Genomic DNA, 23181 nt, shown 5'->3' with positions numbered 1-23181 from the left:
TTCGAGAATAAAGTTGATATATCGTGGCGACTTTAATCTCGACATTCCAAAGTTTGGAGAAAAGAGCAACCGCGCTCCACAGCTGCAGTCTGCGTTTTAAGAGTGAAGGTAGTCTTTCATGTGCTGCAACTGTATAGGATTCTGTGCATGTATCCTGTGCAGCGGTTGGCTCTCTTGAACTAATTTAAACTTTATTGTCGACACGTCGAGATTAAACTCAACATGACATTTCAACTTTATTCTCGAAATGGCGAGTTTAAAGTCGACAGGGCGAGATTAAACTCAACATGACGAGATTAAACTCGACATGTCGACTTTAAAGTCGACATGTCGAGATTAAACTCAACATTGATTAAACTCAATATTTTTTCTCTTCATGTATGGCCCTAATACTCCGTCGTATGAGAGGAAATGTACGACGGAGTATTAGGGCCACACATGAAGAGAAAAAATATTTTTGCCATGACGAGATTAAACTCGACATGTCGACTTTAAAGTCGACATTAAACTCAACATTTTGAGAATAAAGTTGAAATGTCATGTTGAGTTTAATCTCGACGTGTCGACTTTAAACTCGCCATTTCGAGAATAAAGTTGATATATCGTGGCGACTTTAATCTCGACATTCCAAAGTTTGGAGAAAAGAGCAACCGCGCTCCACAGCTGCAGTCTGCGTTTTAAGAGTGAAGGTAGTCTTTCATGTGCTGCAACTGTATAGGATTCTGTGCATGTATCCTGTGCAGCGGTTGGCTCTCTTGAACTAATTTAAACTTTATTGTCGACACGTCGAGATTAAACTCAACATGACATTTCAACTTTATTCTCGAAATGGCGAGTTTAAAGTCGACAGGGCGAGATTAAACTCAACATGACATTTTAACTTTATTCTCAAAATGTTGAGTTTAATGTCGACATGTCGACTTTAAAGTCGACATGTCGAGTTTAATCTCGTCATGGCAAAAATATTTTTTCTCTTCATGTATGGCCCTAATACTCCGTCGTAGTAACCGTGTAACTGCGGTGAGTAATCATTTACCATAAACCCAGAAATGTCCAGTCATTCTGACTTGTAACAAAGGATCCGCCCCATTTTTGGCCTGAATAGGAAAAGGGATTGAGTGGAGGGGAACTGGAAACAGCAGAACCATCGCACCGAGCTGCGAGTTATAAAACAAAAAAGTCGACATATCTGTTGAAATATGATAGTGGAGTTTTAACTAATGTTTATTTGTGTGTTGCATTTGATTGTTTCATTTTGAGTGTGTACTTTCTTCTCCCGCTAAACGTTCTCTAACTAGCAGCCAAACCTTGTACCGGTAAATTGAAAAGGAGCAGAACTAGTGCCGTTTCAGCTCTTTGCACGCCATCTCCGGAAATTGACTCCGGTTTCACTTTATACATAATCAAATACAGTATATATATAATACCCGTGGCTCCTAATCAGGAAATGTGAAGAAGAATGTATACAAATTAAATAATTTTGACAGTTTTAACTGTCGCTGGATGCTCTTAAGTAATGAATGGGGAAAATAAATCAAGTCATTTTAATGCGTCGCGATAGTAGTTTTCAAAATAAAAGTGGTCGTAATAAGATTAAATGTGTAAATTAAAACATATAGATATAATCCAAAATAGATGAATTTAAGAAATAAGAATCTCTGTAAAATATGCAATTTGGTTTCATCCCAGGGAAGGGTGGGGAGTAAGCTTCTTAAATCAGAAGCTTTTATTTGCTACATGCCGGAAACTTGGATCCGGCTGCGGTTCACTCTAGCTTGACCGAGTCTTTAAAAGCCGCTGGGCGCGTTCGCTGAAACTAAGGTATTTTTTTCCACACAACCTAAAGCTAGCTGCCGTTATCTTGGCACGCATCCAAAGAACGCTATCATGGTCCGTGTAGTGGAGAATTTGGTAAGTATTTGCTTTTGTTTTTGTTTACCTTTGTTTCACATGTAAAACTTACATGTATTTCATAGTTTTAGGTGTAAATGTAACGCAAAATAGCACAGAAACGTGTCACCGCGCGCTTCTTCTACAGCCCCCCTTTACTTCCCGAGCTAAACGTGTTTTCAAGGCCCGTCAGTTTAAAGCGAGTTTAAGGAAATTAAAATTATATTTACGTGGAGCCATTGATGATTTTTAACCAAAAACATTTAGCCTCCGCTTCCCTCACATCGAACCTGCTGGGTCATCGTGCGCGAGGCTGCTGGACTTTTACCATGATGGAGCCACATCCCTAAAGTTAGCTTCCCATTCATATCTGTAGAGTTCAGTGGTTAGCTAACGGGCTATGTCATTTTCAATTTAAAGTTTTATTTGCGTTTTATAATAAGTTACAAATCGGGTTAAACGTCAAACTACGCCGTTTAGCTAATGAAAACAGCTGAAATTGGAATATATTTTTTTAAGCTTTAAACATAATGACATTTAAACCGGACCTGGTTTTTAAATCTCATGAAGTTGCTAGAATAAGCCGAATTAGCCCTGAACCCGGAAGAGGCCGACCAAGCATCGTCTAACAACCCCTAGCTAGCTATCCGCCACTATAAAGATGCGTTCAAAACTATTGGACAGGCTGGCAGGCATGTTTACTGAGGTACATGGACGTACAGGAGCTGAAACAGAAACTTCTGGAGCGATTTTCTGCCGCTCAGAGCAGGCCGAGGGTGGGGGACTATTGAAAGCTTTAAACAGCCCAATGCCCTGTGCAATAACCTGTTTCTGTTTTGACACTCAGTGCAGTAGCTAAGTATATATATAAAAACGAATCTATGTAAATACCCTGTGCAATAACCTGTTTCTTTATATTTGACACTCAGTGCAGTAGCTAAGTATATATAAAAATGAATCTATGTAAATACCCTGTGCAATAACCTGTTTCTTTATATTTGATCATCAGTGCCGTAGCTAAATATATATAAAAATCAATCTATGTAAATACCCTGCACAATAATCTGTTTCTTTATATTTGACACTCAGTGCAGTAGCTAAGTATATATAAAAATCAATCTATATAAATACTTATGTAAATATCCTGTGCAATAACCTTGTACAATAATCCTGCTATATTTAAATAAATAAAAAGCTGATGTAACGAATATATTTCTCCACTCTGAGTTCAATAAAGTCAATCAATCAAATGCAGCTGAGCTGTGGGGTATGGTGGTCTGCGTTGTGGCTCAGTGACAGACCTTTTCATAATTGGCACACCGCAGTGACCTAGTCTGGTTTTTATCAGGTTAAAATGTATATAAATTATATATTTATAGAAAAATAACACACACTGTAAACAGACACTTTTCCTCCATTATGCTGCTAAATCCCCTCTCTAAAATGTCAAATGTTATGCCATCAGCTATAATAAAGTAAAATGAATAAAACACATTTGTTTGATCTTGGAGGATTAGCTTAATTACATTGTGTTTTTTTAAAAATGTTTTCTATGTGTTTTATTTTTTGTGGTCTTTAATTCATAGGGCGAGTTCCAGTCTGCCTTGAAGGAAGCAGGAAACAAACTGGTGGTGGTGGACTTCACAGCTACCTGGTGTGGTCCCTGCAAACAGATTGCACCAGAATTTGTTGTAAGTAGATTTTGCCAGTGAATATTTGTTGAAATGCTAAACTGATTTGTGTTAGTGTTTTTGATATAATTTAGCTTTTTGTAAATAAAATTATTAACATGCTAAACCCTTGAAGCTCTGACTCTAAACCAAATATGTCTCATATGTTGCCCCTAGCTGTACAAAGGGAGCACCATCTGTTTGGACAGGAAGCTTGTTGCTGAGGCAACCTTTTGTTTGGCCTTTCTCACCTTGTACAAGGAAAAGGCTGAGCAGAAATGCACATTTGGTGTGGTTAACATAGATATCACTTTATTCAAATATATTTATTTAGGAATTTATATTTTTTATATACTATTTTGGAAAGAGACCATATGCAAAATTCATGTCTTGATTTTTGCTTTCATACTCAAAGTAAAAATTACTACTTTTTAAGAAACGGTTTAAGCACTTTTTCTTCTGTCAAGAAATTTATGTTTCTGGAAAATGAACAGCTTCAATATTCTGATTTAGCCTCTGGACTTGGACCAAATTTATTTGGACCACTGGCAACTGAAGCAGAAAAAACTGGAACTTACAAAAATGTAACTAACTGCTTTTATGTATGGCTAGGTGATATGAACTTAAAATCGTTTCCCAATATAATGTAGTACTATTGTCAAAGGATAAAAGTGACGATAAAAACTCTTCATTACTCATTTACTGTCTTTCTAATGCAATTACATGCCAAAGCAACCATTGCCCCACAATCACAAATACTGCCTGAAAACGCATGAATAAAACATGGCTCTCTTTAGGACACCAGGTTCATAAAGAACTGTGTTCTATATCACTAAACATCCTGTAGTAACTGCATCTAATCGCATATTTTGAAAATTGTTAGTCCTTTAATGCAGAAAGTATGAAGGAAAACAGTGAAAACAGAAATTCTGACAATTAACATATAACATCATTGATTTATCCTTTAATAGAGGAATCGAAATTCTCATGACAAATCTATAATAGATGAAAAAATACATGCCCACCCTTTTTTTTCCATGTCCTACATTGAAATTTTTATTATTAGAAGGTAGTGGCATTCAGTTTAACACTAGTATTAATACATGCTGTCAAATGTGCATATAATCCACTTAAACTGAACTATAGTTAAAAATTATTTTAATTTGCATTGAAAATCCCAGGGGAAGCCTGGGATCGTTTTTTAAAAACTAAGATTCTTTCCACCTTAAACAACCAAATTGTGTCTGAGAACTATCTTTTCAAACAACAGAGCATATAATGGGACAATTTAACCTGTAGCATCAGGCTGCTTGTCATTTGCAGGAGGTTTCACTGTTTCAGCTTCAGGGTCTGACTTTGGGTGTCAAACATGTATGGCGGTACCATTATGAATCTGTTTCCTGCTCTTGTTCATTAAATGCAATAAGAATATTTTGTATAGACCTAACTTGCTGAAACAATTTTCTTGCAGAAACTTTCAGAGCTTCCTGAGAACAAGGATGTGGTTTTCTTGAAAGTGGATGTGGATGACGCTGAAGTAAGTATTTATCTGGTTTTAATTCATTTATACCATACCAAATCGTAAAACATCATCCAATGTGCTTAACAGAACTAATGGTTTAAATGAAGTAGGCAAGTATGAAGTAGTGGGTTAATCATAACTTGTTTGATCTTCTCTATCATCTAGTGATTAAAATATATGCTGAAATTTTCCTTAAAAAAAACAAAAACAAAACACAAAAGGGATACGAATGATTTAAAGGAATAGTACACCCAAAACATGATTAGCCTTCATTTTCTACTCACCCCCATGCTGAACAACACCCTGGAGTACTTTTTTGATATCTCAAATGCATCTGGAGATCTGGGAGGCTTCTTGCTGTCTGCTGACATTCAAATAATGGAGGTCTATGGTGACCGAGACAGAAAGGTCCATAAAAGTCCACAAAAAACGTGTCAGTATTCCTCCATACTGCTCGTCCAATGTATTCAAAGTGTCCTGAGTGGGTAGCATCCAGAATTTACTCGAAACGAAGTTATTTAGAATGTTTTTAGAGCATAAACAGTAGTGTATAGGATTTCCTGAAAGCACGTTCACGACGCTACGGAAGCCGGCAGACCAAACCAGCGCATTCAGCTCGGCAAAGAACTCCTGCTCTTCCTCAAAACTGAAGTCCTCAGACATTTTTCTTTAGTTGTTTCTTTCTTTGCACAGGTAAACAGCACATTTCTTCTTCTACGCTTGCGTTATTGGCAGAGCAGACGCTGAATGCGCACTTTCATCTGGTTTGGTCTGCCGGCATCCGTATCGTTTTGAACGCGCAGGTGCGCGCTTTCAGGAAATCCTATACACTACTGTTTATGCTCTAAAAACATTCTAAATGACTTCGCTTCGAGTAAATTCTGGATGCTACCCACTCAGGACACTTGGAATACATTGGACGAGCAGTATGGAGGAATATTGACACGTTTTTTGTGGACTTTTATGGACCTTTCTGCCTCAGACCATAGACCTCCCTTATTTGAATGTCAGCAGACAGCAAGAAGCCTCCCAGATCTCCAGATGCATTTGAGATATCAAAAAAAGTACTCCAGGGTGTTGTTCAGCATGGGGGTGAGTAGAAAATGAAGGCTAATCATGTTTTGGGTGTACTATTCCTTTAAACTCTCCCTTGGGGGAAGGAAAAACGTGATTTACAAAAACAAACCTGGTAGAACCGGTTAAATAAACACTTTGCTGGTTTATTGTTCTATTTAAATTATTTAAGAATATATTACTGTAGCACCATGATGCAATCCTAACGTGACGAGTCGTTCCGCTCTAAAAACATTCCCGGTGGAACAGGGTGTGTTTCGAGGAGCTGCAGCTGCTCTTTGGCACATATATGCCGCTTTCTATCATGATCTGAATTCTAAAGATAAATAGCATTGCCCTCTTATGGATTGCAACCACAGTACAACATCGAAAGATCAAATTGAATCTAATAAGTCATTAAACATCAAATAAATACTTTAACTTTATCCATTCATGCCAAAATATAGAGTCTGGTATCATAAAATGCCCTTGAGGTAAGTGAGTCGATTATTAGTGGATTTTTATAGCTCTTCACTGCACTGCTTCTCTAAGCGTCATGATGAATAGAAACTACTTGCTTTACCATTAAACAAAAAGCACTGTATGGAAAAAAATAACTGATCAAGCAGGAGAATTTGAAAAAGTTGTAGAGGAAGGTTGAGATATGGAAAGGTGTCTTTCAGCAGCACAACTAGAATTCAAGGTTGTCCAACTATGGGCTATCTTAAGAACAGATCCATATTTTAATAGGGTTAAGATTAGGGATGCACAATATAATCGGCCCCCTATCGGTTTGGCCTTAAAACTGAGTATCGGACATCAGCCACCCCACCGATATTTAACCCGATATTTGAAAAAAACAAAAAACGACTTATTCTTCCTCAAAAACTTTTTTACAGACTTAAAAACTTCCAAAGACGAGGGAAAAATATTGATACATTAAAATATCCCAATATCTTCATATTAGAGACTGACACGGGAGTGGATTTTCACTCCTGTCCCGTCCCACTCCCACAGAAAAAAATTGTGTCCCGTCCCGATCCCGGGCCAGAGTACAAATCTAAATCCTGTCCCGTCCCACTCCTGGTGAAATTACTCCCACTCCCATCCCGCTCCCATTCAGAATGACTCCCGCTCCTGCACCACTCTCATTCTTGTTGTTTTTGAGCGCGGGTGAAAAACTCAGAGCGGAAGTTACTATTGGTTTGCTCCCGCTCCCGTCTGCTCCCGTTAATGTTTAATCCTGTACCGTCCCAATCCCGTGATCGTTACTAATACTGACTCCCATCCCACGGGAATCCCGTGACCCATGGGATTCCTGAAAAAATGTCAGTCTCTACTTCATATGCTGATATATTGCCATTTAAAAACACCATATCAATCTCTTTTACTAATGAAATATTGCTATATGTCATCGTTATGCTACGAAATCCCCCGAAAATTCATGAAATTTTGCCATATTTTTATATGTTGATATATTGACGCGCTATCGATCTCTTTTACTAACAAAATCTCACAAGAATTTGCAAAATATCACGAGAGTTTGTAACAGAACGATGAAATTTCACAAGATTTTGAAAGTAAAATAGATCGATACCGCGTTTTTAAAAATCTATTTGATATCAGAATATGGAAATATATTTGAGTATATTATTTTTCAAAGTGTCAGAAATGGATAACAAAACTGCTTTTTTCAATGACTACTTATTTTTGTCCAGCTTTAACATCAGTATTGATATCGGTTATCGGCTACATGAGTTTTAAAATATCAGATATCGGTCAAAATCCCAATATCGTGCATCCATAGTTAAGATGCTAGATAGACCAGTTTGTTGGGCTACTAAATAAAGCTTGGAACTCAACACTAATCCAGACATTTTGAATTGAAAAAAGCTTCCTGGATGGGAAGTGAAATGTCTTCAAACTTGGAAAACGTGTGTTGTTGTTTTTTTTTGGAATGACTAACACATGGATGATTGAGAATATTCACCAGTTTTAGGATGCTAATGCTAGTTTATTAATTTATTGTAATTATCCCTGCCAACCCCCAAATTGATATATGCATTTTTTCCATCAGGATGTGAGCACCCACTGCAAAATTTCATGCATGCCCACATTCCATTTCTACAAAAATGAACAGAAGGTAAGTTCACACCTATTTATTTACATTTAGACAAATCAAATTTTTTATATATATATATATTTTGTGTGTGTTTATAATCGTACAATACCCCAGTTTTGTTGACGTATGGGAGATTGTGACCTAACCAAATTTTTATTTTAATTTTATTTAATGTTTGTTTCAGGTGTTTGAGTTCTCTGGCGCCAACCTGGCAACACTGAAGAGCAAACTTGAAGAGCTGAGATAGGCATCAAAGTACCCCACCCCAACGTCTGATGCCATTACCTTCTCAACATACCTGAGACAATTCACCTAAACCATAATGTCCTCTATATGTCCCACCCTTCATGTGACGACCTTGTAGTCCTGTTTTTAGATCAACTGAATTCAATTCCAACCTGACTAAAGTATGTTCTAAAGTAACCTAGTGTCTCAACCCTTCTGTATATTTTCACTGAAGTGAATAAAGTAATCCATGAATTAAACTTTTTGGGGCATTTTTTTCTTTATTTAAATGAAAAATTAGTGGGGGGAAAATTGTAGATGCTCCATTGTGATAGTCTGTGTCATTCAGTCCTCGGCTAGCTAAGCAACATGTACCTGTGGGAAGTGAACACTGGGAACAATGGGCTCTATACACAAATCCACTTCTTCCTGAATTTAAGGTGGCTCTTTTGTTTCCCATCTTTTTCTACTGGATGAACTGATTAATCCAGGTGTACCTGACCACAGTCATCATGGCCAGTTATTCCTGGATTAATCAGTTCATCCAGTAATGAAAGACACTTTTCAAACTAAACTTCGCTTTAAACTGTTGTGTGCTTGCTTCACAAGACAGAAGTCAATGTCACAAATGAATAACTTTAATTTTAGAGTCCCAGTATGTTTATACAAGATGATACTATTGATATATTGTGACTTTTCTAGAGAATCATTATACATAGTTATTTTATACAGGGTTTCCACAGTCTTAGATAATTTCAGATTTCCCTGACTTTTAACTGACTATGGATTAGTTTTCCCTGACAACATAAATGCAGCAACAAGACAATAACATAACAGGTCACCAATTTAACTTGTTTAGCTCTATAAAATCTAAATGTACCTCTCCAATTTCTAAGAGAAAAAAATTTTATGAAAATTTTTTAATGTATGACCTGAATCACTGTACAGAAGACTGCCTTAAGATAGCCATATTTACACTGTGCGCATGGCATACAATTATGCCAATTTTCCTAATAACTGACCGATAATTTTTAATCTAGAGTTATCTGGATGGTGGGTGTCTGATTCGCACCAATTCCCAGACAAAAATCATGCCATCTAGCGGAAAATCTCGCAGCTTTTTCAAATCATGCGCGAATGTGACCTGTGTACTAACCAAGAAAATCCATAAATAAATATATATTATATAAACGCTGATGTATCCCATAGTATAGTATCTAGCATAGTAGGCTATTAGTCTGGCTATCTTGGACATACCAAAGATATTAAATGAGTTAACCATCGACATTGTGTCTAACGTTAGAAAGTAGAGTAAATGGAAAGTAATTCACTGTGAAATGTCAATGTAGTTATTCTTTATGTGGATGACACTGTGGGGTTTGTAGTTTTTCTATTTCTCATCTGAAAAGTATTATGCTGAAATATATTGCATGTTATATTGAGGGGGGGGGAAACAACTCGACATTTTTAAGGGTAAGCAGTCTTAAATGCAAAATAAAGTAGAACTGCACAAACTTGTCAACTTGTACAAAAATCATCCAGTGTTAAGCATTTTCATGTACTGAAAATAGTTTTGAGTCAGGACTTTTTTTTCTCCTTTAGACTTAGGGTTTTATTCTGGAAATTTGCCTGAGTATTCTAAAGTTTTTGAGGCCTTGAGGCTAAATAACCAGAGTCTCAGAGCCCTTTTTTGCGTTCAGTTTAGGCCGCACTAACTTTATTAATTGGAGAAAATTAAACTGGATGAAGAGGAAATCCGGCGTCTCAGGAGGGGGAAGCAATGCAGCACCAACACTGTTTATAGTGGGGATGGTGTGCTGCTGACCTCGACTCGGGACGTTGTGGGTCGGTGGGCGGAATACTTCGAAGACCTCCTCAATCCCACCAACATGTCTTCCATTGAGGAAGCTGGGCCTGGGGACTCTGGACTGGGCTCTCCAATCTCTGTGGGCGAGGTCGCCGAGGTGGTTAAAAAGCTCCTCGGTGGCAGGGCCCCGGGGGTGGATGAGATCCGCCCGGTGTTCCTCAAGGTCCTGGATGTTGTAGGGTTGTGTTGGCTGACACGACTCTTCAACATTGCATGGACATCGGGGGCAGTCCCCCTGGATTGGCAGACTGGGGTGGTGGTCCCCCTGTTCAAAAAGGGGGACCGGAGGGTGTGCTCCAATTACAGGGGAGTCACACTCTTAAGCCTCCCCGGCAAGGTCTATTCGGGGGTGCTGGAGAGGAGGGTCCGTCGGATAGTCGAACCTCGGATTCAGGAAGAGCACTGTGGTTTCCGTCCTGGTCGTGGAACGCTGGACCAGCTCTACACCCTCAGCAGGGTCCTGGAGGGTGCATGGGAGTTCGCCCAACCAGTCTACATGTGCTTTGTGGACTTGGAGAAGGCGTTCGACCGTGTCCCTCGGGGGGCCCTGTGGGGGGTTCTCCGGGAATACGGGGTGCCAGGCCCTTTGATACGGGCTGTCAGGTCCCTGTATGACCGGTGTCAGAGTCTGGTCCGCATTGCCGTAAGGCAGTAAGTCGGGCTCATTTCCGGTGAGAGTTGGACTCCGCCAGGGCTGCCCTTTGTCACCGATTCTGTTCATTACCTTCATGGACAGAATTTCTAGGCGCAGCCAAGGTGTTGAGGGGATCCGTTTTGGTGGCCTTAGGATTGCGTCTCTGCTTTTTGCAGATGATGTGGTCCTGCTGGCTTCATCAGGTCGTGATCTGCAGCTCTCGCTGGATCGGTTCGCAGCCGAGTGTGAAGCGGCCGGGATGGGGATCAGTGCCTCCAAATCCGAGGCCATGGTCTTGAGCCGGAAAAGGGTAGAGTGCCTTCTCCGGGTCAGGGGGGGTGACCTGCCCCAAGTGGAGGAGTTTAAGTATCTTGGGATCTTGTTCACGAATGAGGGAAGAAGGGAGCGGGAGATCGACAGGCGGATTGGTGCAGCGTCTGCCGTGAAGCGGGCGCTGTACCGGTCCGTCGTGGTGAAGAGAGAGCTGAGTCAAAAAGCGAAGCTCTCGATTTACCGGTCGATCTACGTTACTACCCTCATCTATGGTCATGAACTCTGGGTCATGACCGAAAGAACGAGATTGCGGATACAAGCGGCCGAAATGGGTTTCCTCCGTAGGGTGGCTGGGCTCTCCCTTAGAGATAGGGTGAGAAGCTCGGTCATCCGGGAGGGACTCGGAGTAGAGCCGCTGCTCCTCCACGTCGAGAGGAGCCAGTTGAGGTGGCTTGGGCATCTGGTTAGGATGCCTCCTGGACGCCTCCCTGGTGAGGTGTTCCGGGCACGTCCCACCGGGGGGAGGCCCCGGGGAAGACCCAGGACACGCTGGAGAGACTATGTTTCTCGGCTGGCCTGGGAACGCCTTGGGGTTCCTCCTGAAGAGCTGGAAGAAGTGGCTGGGGAGAGGTAAGTCTGGGCCTCCCTTCTTAAGCTGCTGCCCCCGCGACCCGACCCCGGATAAGCGGAGGAAGATGGATGGATGGAAGAGGAAATTGTTGAGGTATGGGTTTTTGTTTTCAGAATTACAGGGGTTTTCAAATAGCTTTATCAAAATTTCGGAATAGTTATTTTGTGATGCATAATTCTCCCTAATTCTTACTTATTTTCACTGAACACTTAATATGGTTATTAAATTAGATTTTATATGTAATTAGGCCCATGTAAATAATCAAAATCAGTGTTTCGAATGGTTAAAGAACATTTTCAAAATGGCACTGTTGTGTGAAAAAAGTTTTCAACTATACAGTCCAGTTAAATAAACAGAGATCCATGGATTTTACTCAGTCGGCAATTTATTTACTTTGCAAAGTAAGGAAGAACAAGACAGTCAAATTCACAGCATGATGGTCTGCCCTGTTCTGACTTAGGCTCTGGTCACACTGCAGGCCTTGATGCTCAATTCTATGAGGTTCCGTTTGTATCAAAAATATGCAGATGTAAAATGTCTAGATGTTGTGCTGTTGTTGCATATGTGTTGTGTGCATATGTCTAAGTTGCATATGTAGATTCTGCATATATGTCTATGCTGCATATGTAGATTCTGCATGTCTATAATGCATATGTCTATAATGCATATGTAGATTCTGCATATTTAGATGCTGCATTGGTTAATGCCTTTGCTCTCAGCTGTTGGTCCTTGTCGTTGGTCCTTGTCGGTGGTCTTTGATGCCTGTTCCCCTCTCCATTACAAAAAATGGAAGTATGTTTTTTTTGTGTTTATTAGAAATTACTGAAAGGTTGTCTTTGTCTTTTAATTATCAATAGCTTCGAAATGTTTAGATTTCTTGTATTTACTTCAGGCATTAATTAGGACAGCAAAGGAGGAAGGAGGGGGCATATGCTCTGTTCGAAAACCTAGGACGCATCCTTAGAAGGCCAGATAGGAAGGCCGATTACGTCATAGCGCTGCGCCGAGGTCTGGTCGGATTCCAAGAGTCCTCGTTATGCGGCCTTAAAATGCGTCCTTCTTTTAGCCTGATTTGAAGGACGAGTGTCGATGTATCCTCGCTATCCTTGGATTTCCCAGGATTCATTGCGAGACCAAGCAAGATCAGAGGAAAGGTTACTTGGCGCAGAACAGTGGTGAAAATTGGAAGTTCAGTTTAATATAATCCAGTCCGTGAATAGTTCCGTCTGAGATTAATGAAAATAGTTGTTTTAATGGTTATTGAGTCAGATATGTGGCGGTAATGTTTGATTTATCTAAAGGTTTTAATCTGTTACTGTGTAAATGGGTTTGGCTGGAATTTAAGGACAGATTCTAATATATCTGCAGTGTGGAGACTATAAATCTGATAGGATTTTTATCTTTTTATTGCTGTTTTGCACTATATGCTTAACTAAGTATTTTTTGTTGTTGAACATTAGAGATTTTGCAGATATATTTTTTATACATACATTGGTTAGATTTACTTATATATTTCTACCCCTTTTATAGAATAGAATAGAAAATCCCTTTATTGTCCCACAATGGGCAAATTTACAGCAGCAGAAAGATTATTGAAAATGGTCACACAAATGTGGACCTTAGAAAAATGTATAAGAATAACATAATAGGGAAGAGTTAAAATATAAACAATACAATTCTGTAAAGTGTTTTAACAATATAAAACTGGGGAATAAATAACCAGTATCCGGCTATGGACATTTTTACAGTAATGGATATTTGAAAATAGCAGCAACATCAGAGATGTGTAGAATGACAGCAGCATGTTATTTAACTGACTAAGGTTTCTATCATTACATTTGATTTTATTTGTTCCTGCTCCCGGTGGTTGGAACATTTATTCCACTCTGGATTATTGGTAGTCCTTGTTCATATTTCAATAAAAAAGAAATAAACAAACTGTTTTGAAAACGTCTGTTTTCATTCTTTTCCTGCTTTTTGTGTCAACTTTCGCGGTTGCTAAGCAACAGAGCATACGGCGGTAAAACCCGCCAAAGGGAAGACCTGTTTGAATTCACAGCCAGAACTCTTCCGGTCTCCTTATTTTCAAGGACTTCGAAGGATTCAGTCTAGGTAGACCGCGTCCTTGGAGGATGCAGCCCATGTTTTCGAACAGAGCCATTGGTTTAAAGAGCGACGGGAGTGCTTTAATGTCTGGAAGACCCAAGTAGCCCCGCCTTCCCGCAGGCTGCAGCGGGATGTACTTGGAGAAGACAGGGGTTTTCAAACGCAGCTAAACCAACCGAACCGTTTTTCCGCCACTAGGGGGCGTAAGAGGCCATACCCCAGTGCCTCTGAGTAAAAAAGGGTGGCATTTTGATAACTTTAAACATCAAAATGCATTATTATTGAGGCCTATTATTTGAGTTAACCCTTTTTATGAACTATGGGTGGAATTTTGATCATTTTAAATGTCCAAAAATATGTATTTTCAGTTATAAATGGCTTTCATAAAACCACCAAGTTAGCGTCCATTGGCCTATTACGCCCCCTAGTGTCAACATCTACATATGCAACATAGACAAATGCAACATAGACATACAGTATGCAACATAGACATACACAACATCTACATATACAAAAATTGTAATATACAACATTGTCATATACAACATTTTCATATACAACATTTTCATATGCAACATAGACATATGCAGACAATACATATGCAACAACAGCACAACATCTAGACATTTTACATCGACTTATTTTTGATACAAATGGAACCTCATACGCATCATCGTCTACCATGGTTGTTGTTTTTCTTGCCTCTTCTTCGTAGCAAGACCCAGAATAGTGACCTATGTCTGATATTAATGACGTTCAGGTCGGATGAATGCGACCTGGCCGTTCAGACACAGGTCGCATTTGAGAAGATCAGATTCGTATCGCATTGGAGGAAAAAAAAAAAAAAAAAAAAAAAAAAAAAAAATATATATATATATATATATATATATATATATATATATATATATATATATATATATATATATATATATATATATATATATATATATATATATATATATATCGTATTTTGGTATAATTACTGATCTAAGTGGGTTTTTCTGTCGGGGAAAAGGCACATTTTACATTTATATTACTGTATGTTTTAAAGTCTCTATACTTCAGTTAATGATGAAACACTTACTAAATTAGTTGATGATTATTGAAATAATCAAATATGATTCATTTTTTCAGCCCCAGATAAAATACATGAAATGGGCTATACAAAGTAACTACAGCCCAGATGTTCAACTTTTATAGTGAAGTTAATATTTTAATGAATCTATTATTTTGCTTGATACAGAGAGAGCATAGTAGGTAAAAAATGTAAGAGTGGGGTTGAACTCTGCACAATTCTATATCTTCAGAAGAAAATACTGTATTTACCTTCTCTCTTAGTCGTTCAATGAAACCATGTTCAAAGTGGAAAACATTCCTAATTCCACATTCATCAGAGCCGGTGATACTTCAAACATTGATAAACAGTATCTAATGAGTGTAGCGCTTATAACATTTTTATTTATGTAGCAAAATGATGCTTTTGTCTTTTCACAATAAATTCCTCTTATCAGTACGGATGCTCACGTCGAGCATAAAAAAAGGCATGCATATTGCATAGCACCAATGACACCCGACCAATAGTGTCCCTACATAAGTTCAAATCAAACCTGCGCCCTTGGGTGGGGGGTAAGCTTCCGAAATCAGAAGCTTTTATTTGCTACATGCCGGAAACTTGGATCCGGCTGCGGTTCGCTCTAGCTTGACTGAGTCTTTAAAAACGATTGGGCGTTCGCTGAAACTAAGTTATTTTTTTCCACACAGCCTGAAGTTAGCTGCAGTTATCTTGGCAAGCATCCAAAGAACGCTATCATGGTCCGTGTAGTGGATAATTTGGTAAGGATTTGCTTTTGCTTTTGTTTACCTCTGTTTCACATGTAAAACTTACATTTATTTCATAGTTATTGGTGTAAATGTAACGCAAAGTAGCACAGAAACGTTTCCCCCATAGTGGACTGGCATAGTGGCGGCCGCTTCCAGCAGAGACCGCCACCACAGTCTGCTGGCATCGGCCGCTGCCACTGTGCTGCACCATAGCACAGTGGTGGCACCATAGTGTCAGCGTAGTGGCTGCTGCCACCACATGACTTATTATAGTACCTCTAAGTAGATTATTGTTTTAATATTGTAATATTCCACTATATATGATTTTCATATATATATATATGATTTTCATATATATATATATATATAATCTATATAAATACCTAGTTAAATACCCTGTGCAATAACCTGTTTCTTTATATTTGACACTCAATGTAGTAGCTAAATGTATATAAGAATTAATCTATGTAAATACCCTGTGCAATAACCTGTTTCTTTATATTTGACAATCAGTGCAGTAGCTAAGTATATATAAAAACCAATCTATGTAAATACCCTTTTCAATAACCTTGTTTGATAATCCTGCTATATTTAAATATAAAAAAAAAAAGCTGATGTAACGAATACATGTCTCCACTCTGAGTTCAATAAAGTCAGTCAATCAAATGCAGCTGAGCTGTGGGGTATGGTGGTCTGCGTTGTGGCTCAGTGACAGACCTTTTCATAATTTGCACACCACAGTGACCTTGTCTGGTTTTTATTAGGTTAAAATGTAAATAAATTATATATTTATAGAAAAATAACACACCCAATATTTTTCAACTGTAAACAGACATTTTTCCTCCATTATGCTGCTAAATCCCCTCTCTAAAATGCCCAATGTTATGCCATCAGCTATAATAAAGTAAAACGAATAAAACACATTTGTTTGATCTTTGAGGATTAGCTTAATTACCTTGTGTTTTTTTTTTATTTATTTATTTTTGTTGTGGTCTTTAATTCATAGGGCGAGTTCCAGTCTGCCTTGAAGGAAGCAGGAAACAAACTGGTGGTGGTGGACTTCACAGCTACCTGGTGTGGTCCCTGCAAAAGAATTGCACCAGAATTTGTTGTAAGTAGATTTTGGCAGTGAATATTTGTTGAAATGCTAAACTGATTTGTGTTAGTATTTTTGATATTATTTAGCTTTTTGTAAATAAAATTATTAACATGCTAAACCAGGGGAGGATCTAGGATTCTAGGAGATCAGGGGCTTAGCCCCGAGGGTGAAGATGACTGTGTAGACTTTCTGCTAAATCCCGTTCTAATGTAAAATATGACAGATTACTGGATTAAAGAAATTTCTAGTATACTACATGATATCACACATAACAATTCCAGCTCCATAACATGGGAAGAAATTCTTTTACCTGCAAGTCTTTAACTGTGTTTATTTCTTTCTTCAACAACAAGCTCTGTAGAGACATTTGATCATTATTTGCCAATGTTATGAAGGGGAAATCATATATTTTAGCCACCTGATATAATCTGCTCCCCCATAACATGGAAAAAATGAAACAAATCCTGTGAATTTTGAAACTTTCATAATTTTTCTATATTATGTTTGAAACATTTCTTATTTTATATTTTGAAATCTTAAATAGTTAATAAAAATATGTCAATTCTCAATTCAAAATGTCTGGAATAGCATTACTTCAGACATTTTGAATTGAGAAAGCTCTCTGGATGGAAAACTAAACATCTTCAAACTTGGAAAACAAAGTCCAGCTGTTTTGGTTTGAACTTTTCTTTTGAAATATATTTGTAAATTGTTAGATAAACATTTAAACAGAAAATAAATTTCATAAAGATCATCAAAGGGGGAACGGATTATATCAGGTGGCTACAATATACGATTTCCCTCTCATAACTTTGGCAAATACTGAGTTAATGTCACCAAATCCACAGGATTTATTGTTGATGATGAGAGGAATAAACACAGTTAAAGATTTGTAGGTGAATTAATTCCTTCCCATGTTATGGGGGAGGAACGGAATATTCCAGGCAGCTGAAATATCCATTCTCTCCTCTCCTCCTCCCATATATTTAGGAAATAAACAGCAACTGTTTCCAAATTCTCAAAAAATGTTATGTTTGATAGCATGTAGTAGAAATTTCTTTAATCCAGTAATCTGTCATATTTTACATTAGAACGGGATTTACCAGAAAGTCTACTCTCTCATCTTTTCTGGAAATCTTAATTTTTGTGTCCTGCTATTAGCCAGTTTCCGTCCTCTTATATCAGCAGTGAAAAATGATAAATACTTCTGACTTTTATTTCTGTCAGGCTTAACTGACAGAAGTTGGAAAAAGACAGATTCTTTTGGCGTTTAAAAAATAACACAAAACAGCTTAAAAGGACCTCGTCTATTTATTTATTTTACAATTTTATAGACAACAGCTGCTGATTAAACTGGATGTTACAACATTGACCTGAATGAAAATGGTCCCATCCGCTATGTTCGCCTCTCCGGCTTCAATGCGCGCTCCCGACACAAGGGGAACAGAATTTTATACAACTCCAGGACAAAGAACGTCTGGAAGTCAGTCAGAGCTTCACATACCTGGGGCTAGAGTCCTGCAACGGGTCGGGTACCCGCGGGTCCCCGACGGGTCACCCGCTAAAATGCTCTTTTGCGGGTGAAAAATACATAAATAAAAATAAACGGGACGGGGGTCGGGCGGATATTTTTTTAGTGCGGGCGGGTAGTTGGTGATTTTTTTTTTATGCATGTGTGTTGTTATGGACATCAGAAATGTTATATTAATCAGGCACTGGGGTCACCCTTGTTGTAGCTTAAAGCCCTGCCGGCAGTGTGGGCTTCCCTCCAAAAAGGCCACAGTCAGTGCATACACGTCTGCTGCAGTGTTAATGGCGCTGTTCTGCTGCGCAGCGTACTATAGCCTATTACTTGATGTGTTAACGGGTCGGGTTGCGGGTTAAATATCAACGGGTCGGGTTCGGATTTGAATTGAAGATATCCGCGGGTGACGGGTCGGGTTCGGTAGTCATCCTAACGGGTTCGGGCGGGTGCGGGTTGGTAAAACTCGACCCGTGCAGGACTCTACCTGGGACATCGGTCTGTTTAGCAACAGCTAGTGGGGACTTCTTCTGCACAGGAATGCTACAGGCTGCTTTCCTGCACATGCTGCCACTCTCTGGTGAATTCCAGTACTGCACATTTTACTCTGATCAGCTCAGAAGCGAGATCCGGGGCTCTTGGGGAAACATCCAGGGCTGCAGCCCAAGTAGCCACCCCCTAGATCCGCCACTGTGCTAAACCCTTGAAGCTCTGACTCTAAACCAAATGTGTCTCATATGTTGCCCCTAGCTGTACAAAGGGAGCGGCATCTGTTTGGACAGGAAGCTTGTTGCTGAGGCAACCTTTTGTTTGGCCTTCCTCACCTTGTACAAGGAAAAGGCTGAGCAGAAATGCACATTTGGTCTGGTTAACGAAGATATTGCTTTATTCAAAAACATTTATTTAGGAATTTATATTTTTTATATACTATTTTGGAAAAGGACCATATGCAATATTCATGTCTTGATTTTTACTATTACTATTTTTTACTATTACTATTTTTTAAGAAACGGTTTAAGCACTTTTTCTTCTGTCAAGAAATTTATGTTTCTGGAAAATGAACAGCTTCAATATTTTGATTTAGCCTTTGGACTTTGACCAAATTTATTTGGACTACCGGCAACTGAAGCAGAAAAAACTGGAATTTACAAAAATGTAACTAACTGCTTTTATGTATGGCTAGATGATATGAACTTAAAATCGTTTCCCAATATAATGTAGTACTATTGTCAAAGGATAAAAGTGAGGATAAAAACTCTTTATTACTCATTTACTGTCTTTCTAATGCAATTACATGCCAAAGCAACCATTGCCCCACAATCACAAATACTGTCTGAAAACGCATGAATAAAACATGGCTCTCTTTAGGACACCAGGTTCATAAAGAACTGTGTTCTATATCACTAAACATCCTGTAGTAACTGAGGAATCTAAATTCTTATGACAAATCTATAATAGATGATAAAATACATGCCCACCCTTTTTTTTCCATACCCTACATTGAACTTTTTATTATTAGAAGGTAGTGGATTTCAGTTTAACACTGGTATTAATACATGCTGTCAAATGTGCATATAATCCACTTAAACTGAACTATAGTTAAAATGATTTTAATTTGCATTGAAAATCCCAGGGGCAGCCTGGGATCTTTTTTAAAAAACTAAGATTCTTTCCACCTTAAACAACCAAATTGTGACTGAGAAGTATCTTTTCAAAGCAACAGAGCATATAATGGGACAATTTAACACTGCAGACAATTGACCATCAAACTATCCCAGCAGCAGTCTACATTAGACCTGTAGCATCAGGCTGCTTGTCATTTCAAAACCCCTTGTTGCATATTTTCTAGTTTTGCAGGAGGTTTCACTGTTTCAGCTTCAGGGTCTGACTTTGGGTGTCAAACATGTATGGCGGTACCATTATGAATCTGTTTCCTGCTCTTGTTCATTAAATGCAATATTTTGTATAGACCTAACTTGCTGAAACAATTTTCTTGCAGAAACTTTCAGAGCTTCCCGAGAACAAGGATGTGGTTTTCTTGAAAGTGGATGTGGATGACGCTGAAGTAAGTATTTATCTGGTTTTCATTCATTTATACCACAGGTGTCAAACCGGTTCCAGAAAGGGCCGTGTGGCTGCAGGTTTTCTTTCCAACCAAGCAGTAGCACACCAGACTCCAGTCATCTCATCAAGTCATCATGTTCCGATTGGACTCCCTTGATTGATTTGGGTGAGAGCACATTGTTCAATGCTTGGTTGGAAAGAAAACCTGCAGCCACACGGCCCTTTCTGGAACCGGTTTGACACCCCTGATCTATACCATCTCTGAAAACATTCCCGGTGGAACAGGGTGTGTTTCGAGGAGCTGCAGCTGCTCTGTGGCACATATATGCCGCTTTCTATCATGATCTGAATTTAAAGATAAATAGCATTGCCCTCTTATGGATTGCAACCACAGTACAACACCGAAAGATCAAGTTGAATCTAATAAGTCATTAAACATCAAATAAATACTTTAACTTTATCCATTTATGCCAAAATACAGAGTCTGGTATCATAAAATGCCCTTGAGGTAAGTGAGTCGATTATTAGTGGATTTTTATAGCTCTTCACTGCACTGCTTCTCTAAGCGTCATGATGAATAGAAACTACTTGCTTTACCATTAAACAAAAAGGACTCTATGGAAAAAAATAACTGATCAAGCAGGAGAATTTGAAAAAGTTGTAGAGGAAGGTTGAGATATGGAAAGGTGTCTTTCAGCAGCACAACTAGAATTCAAGGTTGTCCAACTATGGGCTATCTTAAGAACAGATCCACATTTTAATAGGGTTAAGATGCTAGATAGACCAGTATCGGTATTGCAGGCTAATGAACCTCAGCGACTCCCCATTAATAGGGGGTGGACCTGTTCTTCCATTTGAATCTCCATGTTTTTCTAAGCCTAAACAAGGGTTTGTTGGGCTACTAAATAAAGCTTGGAACTCAACACTAATCCAGACATTTTGAATTGAAAAAGCTTCCTGGATGGGAAGTGAAATGTCTTCAAACTTGGAAAACGTTTGTTTTTACTTTTTTTGAATGACTAACACATGGATGATTGAGAATATTCACCAGTTTTAAGATGCTAATGCTAGTTTATTTATTTATTGTAATTATCCCTGCCAACCCCCAAAATGATATATGCATTTTTTTCCATAAGGATGTGAGCAAACACTGCGGAATTAAATGCATGCCCACATTCCATTTCTACAAAAATGAACAGAAGGTAAGTTCACACCTATTTATTTACATTTAGACAAATCAAATTTATTATATATATATATTTTGTGTGTGTTTATAATCGTACAATACCCCAGTTTTGTTGACGTATGGGAGATTGTGACCTAACCAAATTTTTATTTTTATTTTATTTAATGTTTGTTTCAGGTGTTTGAGTTCTCTGGCGCCAACCTGGCAACACTGAAAAGCAAACTTGAAGAGCTGAGATAGGCATCAAAGTACCCCACCCCAACGTCTGATGCCATTACCTTCTCAACATACCTGAGACAATTCACCTAAACCATAATGTCCTCTATATGTCCCACCCTTCATGTGACGACCTTGTAGTCCTGTTTTTAGATCAGCGTGTCCATCAACGGAATTCATTTCCAACCTGACTAAAGTATGTTCTAAAGTAACCTAGTGTCTCAACCCTTCTGTATATTTTCACTGAAGTGAATAAAGTAATCCATGAATGAAACTTTTTGGGGCATTTTTTTCTTCATTTAAATGAAAAATTAGTGGGGGGAAAATTGTAGATGCTCCATTGTGATAGTCTGTGTCATTCAGTCCTCGGCTAGCTAAGCAACATGTAACTGTGGGAAGTGAACACTAGGACACTGGGAACAATGGGCTCTATACACAAATCCACTTCTTCCTGAATTTAAGGTGGCTCTTTTGTTTCCCATCCTTTTCTACTGGATGAACTGATTAATCCAGGTGTGCCTGACCTCAGTCATCATGGCCAGTTATTCCTGGATTAATCAGTTCATCCAGTAATGAAAGACAGGAAATAAAAGAGCTGCCAGTCGTTCATTAAGTAGAGGAGACCATTACCATGATGAATCCACTGATCTCTACTTATTCACTGGATTGCTGATGGCTTGAAAAAAGTGAAGCCACCAGTCGCCGAATTGGCATCCCCAGTTCCGCGGAGACGCGCAATAAAAATTAGTGTGATACCGTTACCAGTATAGGGTGGGGCCCCGATTCCAGCAGTAAAACGGTGGTATTGGTATCGGTGAGTACCAACAAATAGGGCACCGATACCATTTAACCATGTCACCCATTGCAGGTAGACTATTAAAAAGTTCTACTGGATTCACTTTGTATTAGTCTTTTTGCTGCCTCACAAAGGTAGGCAGCAGCTTGACAAAGCCATGATGGTAATTATTTTACCACATATGGGGCAATCTTCCATATATCGTCTTGCTTAATTGTAGTTAAACATTCAACCTCCCAATTATTGAAAGGAATATGCAATATTTTTAATGTTCCTTCTAATTTTTTTGAGGCACCCTTTGCACTAAGTAATAGTTAATGGAATTGATCTACAAAAGTGTTAATACACTGTTTATTTAAAAATTTCTCCAGTGGAAAGAATGAATAATCTCTGAAATGGAAAATCAAATCTAAGTGTTTATCAATATGTGTTTGTTCTTACCATCTTGCTCTTGTAGGCAAGCATGTAATGCTGCATTGGAAGG

At 38.6% G+C, this 23181-nt stretch overlaps 2 protein-coding genes across 3 annotated transcripts; both read left to right on the top strand.

The window, feature by feature from the left end:
* The first annotated feature begins 1754 nt into the window (after positions 1 to 1754).
* LOC119773387 (thioredoxin-like) lies at positions 1755 to 8639 on the top strand. Its single transcript, XM_038270379.1, has 5 exons — positions 1755 to 1911; positions 3477 to 3581; positions 5032 to 5097; positions 8213 to 8278; positions 8442 to 8639. The coding sequence occupies exons 1-5, from the start codon at positions 1888 to 1890 to the stop codon at positions 8502 to 8504; spliced, it is 324 nt and encodes a 107-aa protein (XP_038126307.1). The 5' UTR covers positions 1755 to 1887; the 3' UTR covers positions 8505 to 8639.
* Positions 8640 to 15668: 7029 nt separating this feature from the next.
* On the top strand, positions 15669 to 22175 carry LOC119773388 (thioredoxin-like). Of its 2 annotated transcripts, XM_038270380.1 has the most exons (5): positions 15670 to 15826; positions 16821 to 16925; positions 20435 to 20500; positions 21636 to 21701; positions 21863 to 22175. In XM_038270380.1, the coding sequence occupies exons 1-5, from the start codon at positions 15803 to 15805 to the stop codon at positions 21923 to 21925; spliced, it is 324 nt and encodes a 107-aa protein (XP_038126308.1). In that variant the 5' UTR covers positions 15670 to 15802; the 3' UTR covers positions 21926 to 22175. The 2 variants fall into 2 exon arrangements, with proteins under 2 accessions (XP_038126309.1, XP_038126308.1); XM_038270381.1 differs by lacking the exons at positions 21636 to 21701; positions 21863 to 22175 and adding an exon at positions 20751 to 20858 and having other exon boundaries at positions 15669 to 15826; positions 20435 to 20527.
* Positions 22176 to 23181: the final 1006 nt, after the last annotated feature.

The sequence above is a fragment of the Cyprinodon tularosa genome, unplaced genomic scaffold, assembly GCF_016077235.1.
Source record: "Cyprinodon tularosa strain WSP-4 unplaced genomic scaffold, ASM1607723v1 ctg76, whole genome shotgun sequence".
Lineage (NCBI taxonomy): Eukaryota > Metazoa > Chordata > Actinopteri > Cyprinodontiformes > Cyprinodontidae > Cyprinodon > Cyprinodon tularosa.
The sequence above is the reverse complement of the archived record's forward strand: the minus strand, read 5'-3'. Positions and strand labels throughout refer to the sequence as shown.